At 31.6% G+C, this 16,969-nt stretch overlaps 1 protein-coding gene across 1 annotated transcript; it reads right to left on the bottom strand.

The window, feature by feature from the left end:
- Positions 1-11,978: 11,978 nt before the first annotated feature.
- Positions 11,979-15,596, bottom strand: LOC109162193 (peptidyl-prolyl cis-trans isomerase CYP40-like). Its single transcript, XM_019310935.1, has 9 exons — positions 15,287-15,596; positions 14,070-14,570; positions 13,868-13,955; positions 13,713-13,765; positions 13,322-13,426; positions 13,080-13,155; positions 12,744-12,781; positions 12,606-12,667; positions 11,979-12,321 (listed from the first exon to the last, which is right to left on the bottom strand). Exons 1-8 carry the CDS (start codon positions 15,455-15,457, stop codon positions 12,614-12,616), a joined length of 1,086 nt encoding a protein of 361 aa, XP_019166480.1. The 5' UTR covers positions 15,458-15,596; the 3' UTR covers positions 11,979-12,321; positions 12,606-12,613.
- Positions 15,597-16,969: the final 1,373 nt, after the last annotated feature.

Here is a 16,969-nt window from a genome sequence, read left to right as displayed (position 1 = left end):
CATTTTTTTAAAAAATACTTTACAGTGCGCTTAAAGAATGTTTTCATATGCACAATCAGTTATTCGCGGATGCTCAATAGGTAGTTAGCAGTTCTTACATGCAGGATTATTCTCATGTGATCATGTCTAGCTGTAGTCTACTAATAGGTGACATGAAATTAATAACACATTATATTTTATTTAATGAAAATAATTAGCATAAGATTATGATGCATTATGCATATATATTCAAAATAAAAAGTGAAAGACAAACGTAACGCAAAAACACTTTATCTCAAAAATCGAATTAGATGTGAAAATCTTGCATGCCGACCGAAAGCGATACAAAGAGGTGTCATTTTTCTTAAAATCAGAACCTGAGATGCAAACGTGGCCAACAATGCCATTCCCATTCAGAATTTTGGCAGCTAACTTACAAAACATATAAGGAACATCATCATCATATAAATACATTTTAACTTTGCAATTTTCCAAAACGACATACTATACGTTCCATAATCTTAGCATATATATACGTATTACAGTACATGCATGCAATATATGAACGTAAATAATTAATAACCTTATTTATATTATAGATGGATGAAAAAAGTGTAAGTGTAGTCCCATCCTCTCAACTGCTATATCCATCATGTATGTATAATAGAGTGTAGCTAGCTAGCATGGTCGTCATTGTATAAACTCGTACGTACAATAATGGAGAGTAGTTAAAAGGAAAAGTAGAGATCAGCTTAGCTAGCTAGAAGAAGATAGGGGGGGCCTCTGTTGTCTACAAAAGTGAATTGAATGAAATTAATTATTATTTTCCTTCTATGCAAATATACATTAATAATCAATATAATTGTTATACCATGGACCAAGGTCCACCTTGCAAGAATGGATCCGCATCTAAAATACACAATTTACATACTAAAATAATCGCAATTTACCTACTGAATGTTCACAATTTATCTTTTACAAAATTGTGAGCATTTAGTAGGTAAATTGTGAACATTCAGTATATAAATTGTGTATTTTAAACTCGAGTCTACCTTGTAAGGTGGACTCGGATCCACTGAATAATTTTGTCGAATAATTATAAATTTATGAAGGTTCAGTTATTATAATTACAAGGGTTGGTTTTATGGGGATACCTAGAATGAACTCAAAAATAACATATGGAGTAATTAGTTTTTATTTTATGACCCTTAATTAGCTTTATGTCCATTCATATATAGGAGGATATATAATGACCCTTATGAAGATTTTTGTTTCCATTTAATTTATAATAGCTAGCAATAATTGTTTTGGATCATCATTGTTGTTAGAAATATCAAGCCTATTAGGCAGGTGAACCTAAACCATCAAATAAGTGAAAGATTAAGAGCATGAGGCATCTACAAACTATATATACAAATGTGTATGTATGTGTGTGTAGCGGGGGGGTTCGTTTCTAATTAAAACTTTTAAGGACAAGTGTTTTCGTATTTCGTAACATGTTTTTACATTAGAAACTTTTCATAAATAATATAATTAAATTACTTAAAACATTTCAGAAGTGGTTCCTTAGCTAGTTATCAAAAAAAAAAAAAAAAATCAATGTGCATTTATTAAAAGGAAATGTGTTTCAAGACGCATTTCAATATAAGGTGTCTAGTAAAAAAATTTGGTCAAAACAAGCTTTCAAGTGGATTCTTAAGCATATTTAAGGTAAAATTTTAACAAATATACCCTAATATTTGTGTGTATTAAAATTCATCGTTTCCATTTCCATAATACCTAATATGCATATTACCAACATTAATGAAAACCCTAGCCAAGATGGTTAATGATATAAACTTGTAATCACAATGTCATCACGAGTTCAAATCTCAACCTTCTTAATTTGAATCAGTCAGTTATAAGTTATTTCATTGTGGTCATTTGTCAGTTAGAATCACAAGGCCAGATTTATTTCATACACACTCACACCCTTGAATAGTAGCTGCGAGTTTCGCTTATTATCACTCTAAAAATGAAAAACCATAACATGTTAGTTGCTATTAGTCAAGTCACGTATTTATGGAATATATATATAAATATAAATAATGCATAAAAATAGTCCACATGCATGGGGCCTGGGAACCTAAGAAGAATTAAGAGAAGAGGAAATGTGATGATTAAAAAGAAATAAAATAATAAAGAAAGAGTGGGATGATAATTGGATAGTTAATCGTGTAGGGCAAAGAAGAGACGACCCACCCAACTGCTGGAAAAAAACCCACCTTTACAGAAAGCCTCCATCGCCGGAAACCCACATGACATCAATGTATCCATCCCTCCATCTACTTAATTAAGTACTTCTTCTAATACTTTCTTAATCACACTTAGTTAATTTGGTTGTACTTTACAACATTAAAATACACAAAACAAAAATAAATACTAAATAAGATCTGATACACCTGTCAGCAGGATGCAGAAGATAGAGAGAGCATATTCTTGTGTGTAAATATATATACGTATAAATCATCGTGGTAACTCAACTGAACATATTAGACATTTATTTATTGCCTATAAGAAGCCTTCTCACTTTAAAATGTTGTTCCTACACTACTGCTAATAAAATTCAATTAGAATCATTATTTACAAATTTTATTCATATGATCAACTGAACTGTTCATGCGTACTTGATATAAGAAGTCATATATAATATATGCAGGAGGCAGGAGGTGGGCGTCATCATTTTACAGCCCTCAATCCAAAAAGTTGCTTCCTTTTATTACGGTATCATCGTCCTTACACTTCGCTCATTTAATAATGATGTCGGCGGTTCTTTTGTTACATAACTTAGTTCTCTAATTGGTTTTACTTAGTTGCTGTTTTTATAGGTGTACTTATTTCATTTTAAATATATGAACAGAAAAGGAAGGTAGGATCATTCAATTTAAAGATAATTCAACAATTTTTTCAAATGCATTGCTAGGGGATAGCTACAAATTTGGAATTTTTTTACCACCCAAAAGTAGTTAGAAATATATAACTTCTTGTCTAAAATAATGGTTTCAAGCAATTTGAGAAACTGAAAAATTATATTGTTCATCGCTACCAGTACTAGTCATATGTCGAAAATGATAAAAGAAAAAATACCAATCACCATAAAAAGGTAATTCGAAAATTTGAACAATTAGCAGAGTGGTGAATGTAAGTTAAATTTCAAGTCTTTATAAATTTAATATATGTAAGAATTTTACATTTGATATTAGAACCAAATTTATATAGGGATATATAACATAATTAAAAATATATCCGAATCAATAACCTATTAATTAAGTTCACCTAAATTTTTGTTTAGATTATATTAATATTTTTGAGCTAATATTTAGAAATTTTTTTAGAATATCTTTTGATTATTCATTTGACAGAAACATATATATAATTTTTATTTGAAGTCCAATATATAAGAAATTTTAATATCTAATAACCGAACCAAACTTATATTAGAATATAACATATCTAAAAATATATAAACCAATAATATATTGAGTTCAATAAGAATCTAAAACTTGGTTTAGATTTCAAGTTTTAATTGTGATAATGTGAATAATATATAACTGTAAGCGTAAGCAAATAAATTATGTTTATATTAGTATGTAATGCAAGTAGAAAAGATAGAAGATTGTAATAAGTAAAAAAAAATGATAATGAATGTACTCATAGTAATGGACAAATATGTAAGTAGATAATGGTGAGAATGTAGTTGTAGTGATATATTACCATATAAATGATAAAGATTTTGTTTTTCATATAGAAACAAGAAAAAAAAAATTCTCCAGTTTTCTAAAAACGGAAAAATTTATATTTTTTGTTTTCTATTCTTCAATTTTTTATAAAAATGGAAAAAAATTTCAATTAATAAATGAGCCCCAAAAGTCTAAAATTCGAAATTTTTTGTTGGTAGCAAAAACCTAGCTTTATCTACCATTTTTGTATTAAAAACTTGTTTCCTCTTCTTTCTTGTGTTTTTTTTTTTTTTAACTATGTCAAAAAAAAAAAAAAAAGTTTGAAATTTTGAATAGGCCGCAAGAAAAATTCGATCACATGAAAAAAAAAAATCTTAGATTCTTACTACGACAAAGGTTTTACCGCTCGAACACCACCAAAGATGTCGAAAAACTAGGAAATTTTTAGAATATTTTCTTCTCTTTTTAATTTGATTGATTGACATTTGGTGGTAATTTTTCAACCATGATAGTAATAGAATCTCAATTAGGAAATCCCTCGCCCGCAGGAGCTTAATTAGCTTGTTATCATTTGTTTTCTTGCATATATATGTAGCCTGGCTAGACTTGTAATAAGTGAAATAAAGACTATGACGGCGTTTGGTAAATTGTCGGTTAATTGCTTAGGTTAGTGGATTTCACTAGTTGATAGTATTATCTGATTGTAGAAAGCTGTTCGGTAAATTAGTTGTTAGCTGATAGTTGATTACATGCAAAAATAACTTTCTCAAAAAGCTTAGCGAAAAAGTTTAGAACAATAAGCTGTTACAAAAAAATTAATTAATCAAACCCTCATATTGGCCCTGTTTGGTAAAATAGTTAGTTTATCAGTCAATTTTGGCTTATTTGATCACTATTATATTAGTTGTTTGACTTGGTAAAAAAATCAATATGTGTTTGGTTAATCAATTTTTTTTTTTAACTCTAAAATGCTAAAATTCAAAAAGTTGTTCAAACCAACTTTTTCAATTAGCTTTGTGAGAAAATAAATTATATCAAACCGCTATCAACTAACAGGTAATTTACCAAACACCTTTCTACAATCAGTTAATGTTAACAACTAGTCATATCCTCTAATCCAATCGGCTAACAACTATCAGCTAACAACCATTTACCAAACAGGGTCATTGGTTATTTAACCAAGTCAAACAACTAATAGCGGTCAAACAAACCAAAATTAACTGATAAGCTAACTATATGTTATCAAATAGGTCCTATTTATTATTGATATTGAACAAATTGTACGTGAACAAATTATCAATAGCTTGCAACTCTACAAGAACTTTTAAATTTCCTATTTATATGCTAATGGACTATAAACCACTAGTTTTTTTTTTTTTTTTTTTTTTTTTTGGAAAAATTACACTTTTCGTCCCTAAGTTATAGGATAATTATAGAATTCGTCTCTAAATGTTAGTCATACTCACTTTTCTTTCCTAAGTTATCATTTACGTTGCACTTTTCGTCAACATACCAAAATATTTTTTATTTAAAAAAAAAAATTCCACTAAAAATTATAATACTTCTCACATTAAACGACGTCACACAAAATCAATTAAAAAAAATTATGTTATTTAATTAATGTAGTTATGTCATTGGTGTACATAATATGTTACAAAGTTGTACTTTTTCTCTATAGATTAGTAACAATAATAAAATACATAGTAGTGATACTACATGCATGTCTGCATCAAATATATGGCACCATTACATATAATATCTTTAAAATTCTCACAAATGATTTGTTATTATTTTGTATCATGAAAAGAGTTAAATAAGCTCTAAAATTATTTGAAAAGAATTTAATTGAGATTTTAAACTTTTTTTAAAAAAAAAGAAAAAAAAAAAAAAGTTAACATCCATGTGTAGGTTAGAGTGGATGTGACACTTCTAAGATGAGGACCAAGGTCCTCCTTGATCCTGGTTGTCACAATGTCACGTATTTGAAGAAGCATGGTTACATCTTTTCGGTCTGCAATTAAACGTTTTTTTTTTCTTTTAATATTTTTTTTATTTTTAAATAGTTACAAAAGCAAACATTTAAAAAAAAAACATAAGAAAAATATTAGTAAAACAATTTTGTTATTGTGATTATTATTATTAAATGACACGTCAATTCTAACTTACACATGAATATCAATTTAACAAGTTACAACATATTTTTTTCTTATAGAAATTTGAGTGTTAATTGGAAGCTTTTTACTGTTCGGGAGTACAATCAATATTTTTAAAATTATTTGATAGCTTATTTGATTTTTTTTCCTTTTGTAAATTAAGGGAAATTACGTATATATGAAGTACTGACCACTTCAATAATCAAGTGAATTATATTGGCAATACAAACCCCGACCCATCATTAAACTTTAATTTAAAAGTATTCATACAATGTATACATATTGAATGCGACTTTAATTTATGATTCCCTATTCAAACTAATACTATATTGAGTATGATAAATTAATTATTAATTAATATTGGTGGCATAGTATATTACGTTATTTTACATTTGAAACTGTGTGCGTATATATCAACTTTAATTAGATCGAATAAGCCTTTATTGATGTCTGGTTGGCAAGCACTTGGTTACAGGCCAGGAAGAATGTGTGGTTTAAAAAGGGAAAAAACAAAAAGAAAAGAAAGGTAGTTATATTTGATGAGTGATGTAATGGCCATGGGGAGATCAAATCCAATCCACTAAAATCTGTCCGAATTTGAGTTGGAAGTTGGGGAGACTTGAAATTTTCAATTGAGTATGGTGCATATATGGAAGCATGCATTTAAATTAAATTAGAATATATTATATATTATTATATATTATGAAATGGTCTAAAGTATAAATGAAAAGATGGTCCATTCATTATCTTGACTCATGCAGATATGAAAAGCAGAAACCCAATAAAATGACCAGAGTAAACGGTCCGTAAACTTGAATAATAAAGACTCAACAAAATCGATAAAATATTAAGTAGAAAATATAAAATATAATTGGAGAATGAAATATATATTCAACTTGAATAAAAATGAAGTAATTGAATGATGTGTTCTTTCTCAACTAAAAACATAAACTAATAATTGAATTACACATTTAAATTTTATATATTATAGGTCTCAACATACCCCTTACGTAGAAGGGCTGGTTATTTTTTATGAGTACAGTCACCCTCAATATGTGAACATATATACTTAACGTTTTTTAGTGTTTCCCGTGCGTTGTACGGTTTTAACGTGAGTTAGTTTTGTACATCAAGTGCGTGAGTCTTGTGCTTAATGTGTGTGAGGGTTGTGCTTAATGTGAGTTGTTGAAAACTTGAGTGAATTTTGTGCTTAAGTGCGTGAGTTTTGTGTTTACGGTGCGTGAGTTTTGTGTTTAATGTGAGTAGTTGTTGAAACTTAAAAGGTGTCTGAGTTCTGTGCTTAAGGTGCGTGCGGCTTGTACTTAATATGCGTGAGGCTTGTGCTTAACATGCGTGATGCTTATGCTTAACATGCGTGAGTTTTGTGTCTAACGTGTGTGAGTTTGTGTTTTGTTTATGTGCGTGTATTGTGTACTTAAAGTGCGTCAATTAATGCTTGATGTGCGTCCAACTGCACAACCGTACCGGAAGTCCCTCCCGTACCTGATCCCTTCTCTCTCTCTCTCTCTATATATATATATATATATATATATATATATATATTATCGTAGGTCGATTAATGAAAAAATTTTATTGTTTAATATATTGTTGTGGATTTAATTTAATTTAATTGATTATTACTTCATATTTTTAGAATTTTAGCAATGTTTTCCTTTTAAAAACAATTAGAGGTAAACAAAAGAGTATGGTAAAAAATTGAATGACGAGATAAAACCATCCTGAAAGACAACTATTTAATATAATAGGATACAGGATATAATAAACTGCTCCCACACTTAAGATTTACAGATAAAGAAAAATAAAGAGATAAGTCCATGTCAATCCAAACTTTTTGTTTTCGATCATCTTCAGGTGGCAGTGGGGTGGTTAGTAGTTGAGGCCAATCTCACTATAACTTAGAGATCTAGGCTTTTAAACCCCAAATAAACTAACAATCATCAAGTTGTAAGCACGGGAAAACTCAAGTTGGGGCACATATTTATCATTGCCGACTTCCTCATTGCATATTACTCATCACTCTATAAGTATTTTAGTAAGACATAGCATTGAAGAACCTTATTATAAGCTCTCATGTGTTAAGCCTATATGTGGTTAATATTATATTTGTTTATTTATCAATTCTATTTACGTTCATGTAGTCTAGCTTAGTTGTAACCTCCGGTTAATTCTCTTCCCTTGTACACTATTTATACTGTGCAATTCTTTCTTCATTGAATACAATTAATACAGGTTCTCATAACCTCACTTGGGAATTGAAGTTTGGTTGGATGGAAGAAGTGAATAAATACTAAAGTGCCCTTATATAATATAAATACAGTAATAATATGAGGGTAAAGTGGTAATTTACCATGTAATTACAATTCCATGGTTGAAGGGAATTGTAATCCCCTCCAACCAAACCATAGAATTACAATTCCATGGAATTGCAATTCCATCCTACCAAACACCCCATACATCATGAAGGTGAAGCAATCAGCAAGCCACCTCAGCTATACTTGATGTCAGCATGCTTGTAATTATTTATTTTTGACATATTAAAGTAATATATTAGTGGTAAAAATAATTAATTTTAAATATTTATAAAATAATATACGAGTTGGAATATAAATATCATGATGCGGCAGCAATAATGTCAGCTCCATGTAAGCTAAGTTAACAGTAATATTAACACCGTTAACTATTGTCTTTAGTTTCACCACTTTTTAAAGTAGATAGACTAAATTGAACATAATAAAGGTACAAGAACTAAATTGAATAAAACACTATAGTACAAGGACTTCATATGTACTTTATCCTCTAAGATCTCTCTAAAATAGCTTCTCTCCACTTTGAATGTTGTTAGATTATATTTTAATTCAAGATTGCGATTCAATTACAACTTTAATTCAAGTTTGTATCTTCATTCTTCAAACAATGTCTCAACATTACAACTCATATGCCACTTTATGCCAAGTTTTCACAAATCTACCCACATAAATGAAAAAATTGGTTTTCAAAACAAAAAGGCATTATAATGTTCAATAGACAATCCCTACATTGTATAAGTCTTACACTTAAAAATCATTAAATCACGTAAACTAACCTCACACGTGTGGAAATCAATATTTTAACCAGGGAAGGGGTAGTTAGGAGTTCAAGACCCCATAGTGACCGCATTTAGTTCTATAATGAATCGAACAAACATTTAGTAAGTGTTTGATTCAGGTTATATAAGACAACCAAGGTTATATTTGGTTGGTAATATAAGATTCCCATGTTTGGTTTGTAACTTTTTAAGGGAATGTCAGATAACCTCTGCATTAAGTTTTTAGCTATTGTAAGGGAATGTGAGATACCCTCCAATTTCTTAGGTAATCTTACATTCCCTTGTCTTATTACTGGTGTTGGGCTTTGTATTTTTTTAATCAATTTATCTTATTATTGTTGTCTTATTTACATATCTTAGTTTTAAACCAAACACAGTAATCTAACATTCCCAGTAATCTAACATTCTCAGCAATCTAACATTCCCAGTAATCTAACATTCCCAGCAATCTAACATTCCCTAAGGTAATCTAACATTCCGTGAACTCATTTTTGGAATTTTGATTCAATTTGGACAAATGCTACTTAAAAGACTTTAAAGAGCTCCATTTTTTCAATCCCATGTGTACACATTGAGAAATTAATATATCAAATTGATCCCTTCAATTAGAAAAATTCAAATCTACTTTGACCCAACCCAAATTAGAAGTGAATCTCACTCGAAATATTACCTCAAAGTAATCACTTAAATGTAACACAATCAACAAAAATAATACCCGTTGAGAGTCGCCGGCGGACACTGTCTTTTCGGATGAATTGGTAGACATAGTGTATCGCCGACGGTTTTGGGAGAGGAGCTGTCGATCGAAAACGATCGGAGAATAATTGAGAGGAGAGAGAAACGGACCCGGCTTGATACCAGATGAGATAAGGATCACAGTTTCAATTCCAACACAATCGAGATTACAGAACAGTATTCTAAATACATAGCGTGAACTAATCCTATTAACTAGGAAAGTCATAAATAACTAACCTAATGCAAAGACTAGTCAACATAAATAATACAAATAATAATGTAAATAATAACATTGCTAACAGCTTAATGGTATTATTTTTTACAACATTTATGTTTAAACTTGCCATTATACTTGTTACTTTGCAATATTCTAATTGCCGAATAACTATCAAAATCTAATGTATACAAAGTGGATGTATATATGGATTTTTTTCCCCACCTATATGGAGTATGATAAAATAATGTTGCTGGCGTACGTTAATTAACATTTGAAACTGCCTAAATATCAACTTTAGAATAAAACTTTATTAATGTCCCGTTGGCAAGCACTTGCTTGCAAGAAGAATGTTTAATTTGGATTAAAAAGGGGGGAAAAAAGCAAAAAAGAAATCTAAGTATAATTAATATGATGAATGATGCAATGAGGAGATCAAATCCAATCCAAGAAAAAGTCTTTGATCCACCAAAGTCCGTCGGAATTTGAGTTGGAAGTTGGGGAGACTTGAAATTTTTAATTAAGGGTGGTGGAAACATTTATAAAAGGCTGAAGTCTATATGAAATAGTCTAAAGTGTAATTGAAAGGAAGGTCCATTATTCAATATATATCATCTTGATTCATGCACAAATCAAAACAATAAAAGTCAACAAAATGACCACCAGAGTAAACTTGAATTGGAAATAACAAAGTCTCAACAAAAACCATAAAATATTATATTAATGCAAAATAATAAAATTTAATTGGATTGGGTTTTATTTAATTGATTATTAGTTCATAGTTTTAGTAAATTTATTCCTTTTAATTTCAATTAAAAGTAAGAAAAAAGAGGGTGTTGTTGTAGATGAAATGAGCAGACAAGAAAACGACAGTAATGAAAACAGCAAACATTAGTATTGAATTATGGAAACTATGCATATGCGTATGAGTTACTCTCCGTTGACTTAGTTGACCTTTGACTGTTGACTGTTGACTGTTGAGTCTCCGTCCCCTCTTTGCCGTGGAAATCACGTGCACCTCCAAACACCCCATATGTTACGCCTCTTAGTTTTCACAATAATACTTCAATCAAAACATACATATCTAATCCAATCATTCCCTCATCAAAAAACATACAATTTTCATGAAACCAGATTTAACACTGTTTTTGTTCTGTTTTTAAAGCTCCATGTGAAGTCTGGAAAATGAAGCCCACTTCTCATCTACATATATCTTCTGTTTTTTTTTTTTTTTTTGAAACAGTGAGATATATAAATAGGTTTTTAAAAAATATTTATTATTATTGTTATTATCATTATGAGTGAAATAAAAAAGTTATTATTGTTGTTATGAAAACAAAAAGAAAAATGGGCAAGGTAGATAAACAACAAGAGAGATATAAATATTAGGGATGGTAAGGGTAAAATGGTCATTTCATGATTAAAGCCATCAGCTAATCAAAAACTCTACTCTTTTTGGCCCTATTTGGTAAAAAATTGACCTATAGGCCAATTTTGGCTTATTTGACCACTATTAATTGTTTGATTTAGTTAAAATATCAATATAAATGTTTGGTTAATTAGCTTTTTGCAACTCCAAAAGGCTAAAATTCAAAAAGCTACTCCAAGCAACTTTTTCAATTAGCTTTTTGAAAAAAAGAAATTATACCAAACAGCTATCAGCTAACAGCTAATTTACCAAACACTTTTCTACAATCAACCAATGTTATCAATTATTTATACCCTCTAATTAACACAATCAGTTAACAGTTAACAGCTATCAACTAACAGCCATTTTACCAAACAGGGCCTTTATCTTTTCAAATTTTGGCTTATTGTCCCAATAAACTAATATAATAAGTCATTAACACTTATAACTTATTGAACTATATATATATATATATATATATATATATATATATATATATATATATATATATATATATATATATATATATATATATATATATATATATATATATATATATAGCACTAAGTTGAGCTCCAACTGCAACCCATAAATGTTTGGAAGGTTAAGCTATATCTCCAATCCTTTGGGCCAAATGACAACCCAACTGTGTTTTCATTTGGTATATGTCTTCTTGCTACATACAAAGAAGCAAGCGAAGATAAATACTGGGCTTGAAATTGAGTTGTGTTTTAGTTTAACATATTTCTTCCAAAATAGAAAAAAGTTTAAAAAAAAAAAAAAAAAAAAAAGATTTGCCTGAAAAGTTCAACAAGCAGGATAAATATCCTTAAAGGCACTGACAGTACTATTAATCAGGGCAATGGCCTGCTGTTGTGACAAAGATTAGTACATGATACAACAACTATCAGTTCAAAATGTTTCGGTGGAAAATGGCCACGCATCATCCTGTTTCGATCTATGTTGGAAGCCAGTTAACCATTGCTCTCCTTTTTAAACTAAACCTCCTGAAAACCAATATTACGAAAATCAATCAGTACAAATATTGCATTACTTACACCACACTTATGAAATCAAGAAATGGTAGCGGACAAGTAGACTCTCTAGATATGGTCATAGACACCATACGCACAAAAAACTGTTGTACAAACGATTCACATCAGACTTATCAAATTGCCCAAAACTACGGGAAACTACACTCTTGATACATAATGGAGCTAAAACAAACCATGCTTGGCTACCATTTAAAAAAAAAAAATAAATTATTATCTAACAGGGAAAACAGGATTACCTCAAACGCTATTGAAACAACTTAGCATATGCTCTTCTCTCCTGATCACGTCTATCAGCAATCTGTGACAAAGAAAAGTGCATCAGCATTGTGAATACACCACAATAGTAAACTCAATATTTAATTTACTGTATTTACCTTCTTCTTTGCAGTAGCAAGCTCCTTTTTAATCCCCACTGAAAGCAAGTAAGCAACAGCAAGCAAGTCAGCTACGTAATAGCATTCAGAATCTCAACAACACTTTTAATACATTGTATGTTAATTAGGCAAAGCAATTGTTCACTCAATGCTTAGTAGAATATCTTTGACTCGGACATTTTCATCAATTAAGATAATGAGCGGTCAATTAACTTTGGTGCTTTAGTGAGAACTTTAACATAGTTAGACAGCAGCAAATCCTCATCACATCCCTTTAAAAGCAATTGCACATTGGTAAAGAAGAGAACATAAGAAGGATAACAGAAAGATACTGACCGTCATTTGGCTCCAACTCCAGTGCTTTCTTGAAACTTTCAACAGCAGCATCGATATCATTGAGAGCAAGATGTGCCTGATTGAGTCAGTGAGACTATAGTGTTAGGAGTATATATCAAATCATTTGATGGGAAGAACATGCACCAAAGCAACATGGTCCCCCCTAAAAGATATCCCATTTATAATTTCAAAATATAACACTAAAAAGTCAGGTTCCGAGTGACTTAAGAGTTAAGACCAACCTGACCCTGGCGAAACAGAGCTTTCGCATTGTTCTCTCCATCACGCATAGCAAAGTCAGCATCTAAGAGTGCTCCCTTTAGATCTCCCAGTTTCAGTTTGCAAGCCTGAATAAATAAATAAATAAATCTGTACTTGAAGAGCAGTTTGGTTTTGGTGAAGAACTGAAGAATAAAATATAGGAAGAAGCAAGACATGACCAAAACTAGAACTAGGGAAAGGGCAAAATTTAGGTATGGGTTAGTTGGAGGAGACAGGGCAGGTAAGACATTCCACTAATTTATCTCTTCAATCAAAAGAAATATCCCACAAAGGCCCTTGATCACTGAAACATGCTAACAATGAGAGGAGAACACAAATATTAACTGGACAAACAACAGGTAAGGAACTCACAGAACTATTAGTGAAAATCTGCGACTTCATCTTTCTTAAATACAAACTCTTGTCTGCATAAATACAAACCACATTTACAGTGTCAGTATTTACTTAATGATATAGTTTGAAAGTATGAGTCTGTAACATAAATATTTAAGGGCACAGCAGCTTACCTTCATCGATCCCTTCCTTTTCCCAGCAGACATCCAAATACCGCAAAGCCTTTCGATACTTCTTAAGAGCCATCTTATAGTCTTGTTTCTTGAAAAAAGCAAAACAAAGGAACCAAAAAATAAATCAATAAATAAAAAGAGGTAGCAGCAGTTAATGGTTGAAATGTTGAACCCTCAGTATTATCTACGTAATGGCTAATACCTTAAAATATTCGTTACCAAATGCCTTGATTGACAGTACAGCACTCTCCCACCAAGAGAGTTCATCAGGGTTGTTGTCAAGATCAGCTGGCCAATCAGCATACATATCACCATCTTTGAAAAAATTTGCAATTCCATCATCCGCACCCTCCGGTATTTCTCCACAATCCGAAATTATAACATCATCACTGGGGCAATCATTTTCGCCAGTCTGAACATGCTCAATAGAACGAACAACCCCCATTCCTTTTATTACCTTGCCAAACACAACATGCTTTCCATCGAGATGAGAAGTGCGAGTGGTGGTGATAAAAAATTGGGACCCATTTGTGTTAGGACCAGCATTAGCCATAGATAACATCCCCTTCCTTTCATGTTTCAACTCAAAATTTTCATCTTCAAATTTTAGTCCATAAATGGACTCTCCACCAGTACCATCTCCTGCAGAAATGTCACCACCTTGTACCATGAAGCTCTTAATAACACGATGAAAACGGACTCCCTGCAACACGTGTTAAAGAGTCAAGAGAAACTGGTCAAAGAAACCCCCATCAGGTCTCTCCCAGAAATCCTTGGAATGCTTAATGTTCAATCTACATGACTATGCTTTTACTATAGAACTGTACCAACAAACAGAAAAATATTGGAATTTGAAGCTAAAATCTTTATCTAATGACTGGGTGTCTACTGTGTAGATAAAGATAAAAGCTTTATCAATTATTTACTGTGTGCACCAGGATGATTAGGAAGAGGTATATAGCAAGTTATGTAGCAGATATAGTAACTTATTTTTAGTTAAGTGAATCCACCAACAGTAGTGGCACATACTTTAGTACCAGAATGTACCAAAATTCATCTTAGCGAAAGTGTTTAAAAATAGACATCCAGAGTGTCCGGATTCAATCTTAGCCGAAATAATAGTCAAAAGAGTTGATATATGGACTAAAAGCAATGTAAAGAACTGCTACTATTGCGCTTCTAAGTTATCAAAGGGACCTACTATTCATAATCAACAAGGATATCCATCTATCCCAGCATTATATCATCATAAATTTATAAAAGAATATGAACTGAATTTAACTAAACAGCAGGCAAAGAAGAAAAACACAGAATAAACTTCCAACAGCTGAAAACCAACAATCATTTCAAATTTTCAGGAAGCAGCCATGTCTACCCCGCGGATATACAGCAGAATGAGAGAAGAGGGATGGATAATACCTTGTAATGAAGAGGGACGCCGGTGTTGGGACCAATGCCCTTCTCGCCGGTGCAAAGAGCCCTGAAATTCTCGGCGGTTTTGGGGACGACGTCGTTGTAGAGCTCCACCACTATCCTCCCTTCCAGCTCCCCTCCGATGCTTATGTCGAGGAAGCACCGCGGCCAACCCATCTCCGTTCCTCTGCGTACAGTCAGTGAAAACCCTAGGCAAGCTTCTGCTATGCTATGCGTTTGCGTGTGTATTTATATAGAGATATATTTATATATATTTATTTCTAACTTCTACCGCTCCCCTGTTTCACGTCTAACTCATTTTTCAATGGCGTCCTCTTTCACAGTCTCTGGGCGACAATGGATTATATTAAATATAAGGGGAAAATAAAAAATGGGTTTTAACTTCTAAGTGAAACTTAGAGTGTGTTTAGTTCATAGGTTTGACACTAGAATCAAAATGATAGTTAATGTTTGGTTGACAATTTTTTAAAACATAATTATAGATTTACTTACGTATTTAATTAAAAACTTCATTACATAATTAAAACAGATATTATTTTATGGAGATTTGATTTTTTAAGTTTGGATTAGTGTTTTTAGATTTTTTATTTGATTTTTTTTTTATATATTGGTGTTTTGGATGTCATTATATTATGATCAATTGCCTTAATTTTTTTATTTTTTTATTTTTAAAACATTTATTTTCATTATAGGGTCATATATAACAAAACAACAATATTGGTAATCATTCCAATTCCAATCACTACCAAACATTCAAAATATTTTCACCAAAACATATTATTATTACCAAGTATTTGATTCATCTCTCAATTCCGATTCCCCGATGCGAACCAAACACACCCTTACTTCATTTGTTTTGATTTAAATGAGGAAAGAAAAAAGAAATAAATAAAATTTAATCAAAAACATACTATTTGAGGACAAAGTAAAAAAAAAAAAAAAAATTGAAATACATATTTTTTTTGAAAATAACCAGTGGTGTATTCATTAGAAATAAGCTACAATAGAGTCAGGAGGGAGCAGATTCCAATACATAGTAGTAGAATGTTGGAAAGCTGTAGATACTAAAGTATGTGCTAAATAATTATCTGATCTAGGAATAAATTTAACTGAAGAAAAATCAAACAAGGATGTAGATGCTCTGCAACTACCAATATCATAACTGATGTACGAACGAACTGTAGATGGTGGTGAGATAAGATAACGAGCTGAAGTGTTAGACAATATGTGTAAAGCTCTATAGACCGCTCGCCCTGATCCCTTAACCACGACAAGGCATCCTTGCATGCAAATGCCTCGGCCATAAGTGGTGAAAAACAATCCGGAAGAGGAGCACTGAAGGCTGAAACATACCCCCCATTTATATCGAGAAGAACCATTGCAGCCGTAGCCTTGCCCATCGCGTGGTGGTACCCGACATCGATGCGGCAGACTCTCGGCGGTGGCGCAGTAACCGGTACAGCAAATGCAGCTGGATGTGCCTGAGACGGCAGCTCAACTGGTGGCTGTGAGATGGAAATCGGGCGTGCATGCATGGTGCAAAGCCTGCATGGCTGCGGTGGCAGCCGCGAGTAGTCTCCTTGACCGCGGAAGACAAACATTCCAAACCGCTCCATTTCGTACTCTCCAAATATGATATAGAATTGTTGCTGAATAGATAATCCCATT

This window comes from Ipomoea nil, unplaced genomic scaffold (genome assembly GCF_001879475.1).
Source record: "Ipomoea nil cultivar Tokyo-kokei standard unplaced genomic scaffold, Asagao_1.1 scaffold2926, whole genome shotgun sequence".
NCBI lineage: Eukaryota > Viridiplantae > Streptophyta > Magnoliopsida > Solanales > Convolvulaceae > Ipomoea > Ipomoea nil.
This window is presented reverse-complemented; position numbering and strand designations above follow the sequence as displayed.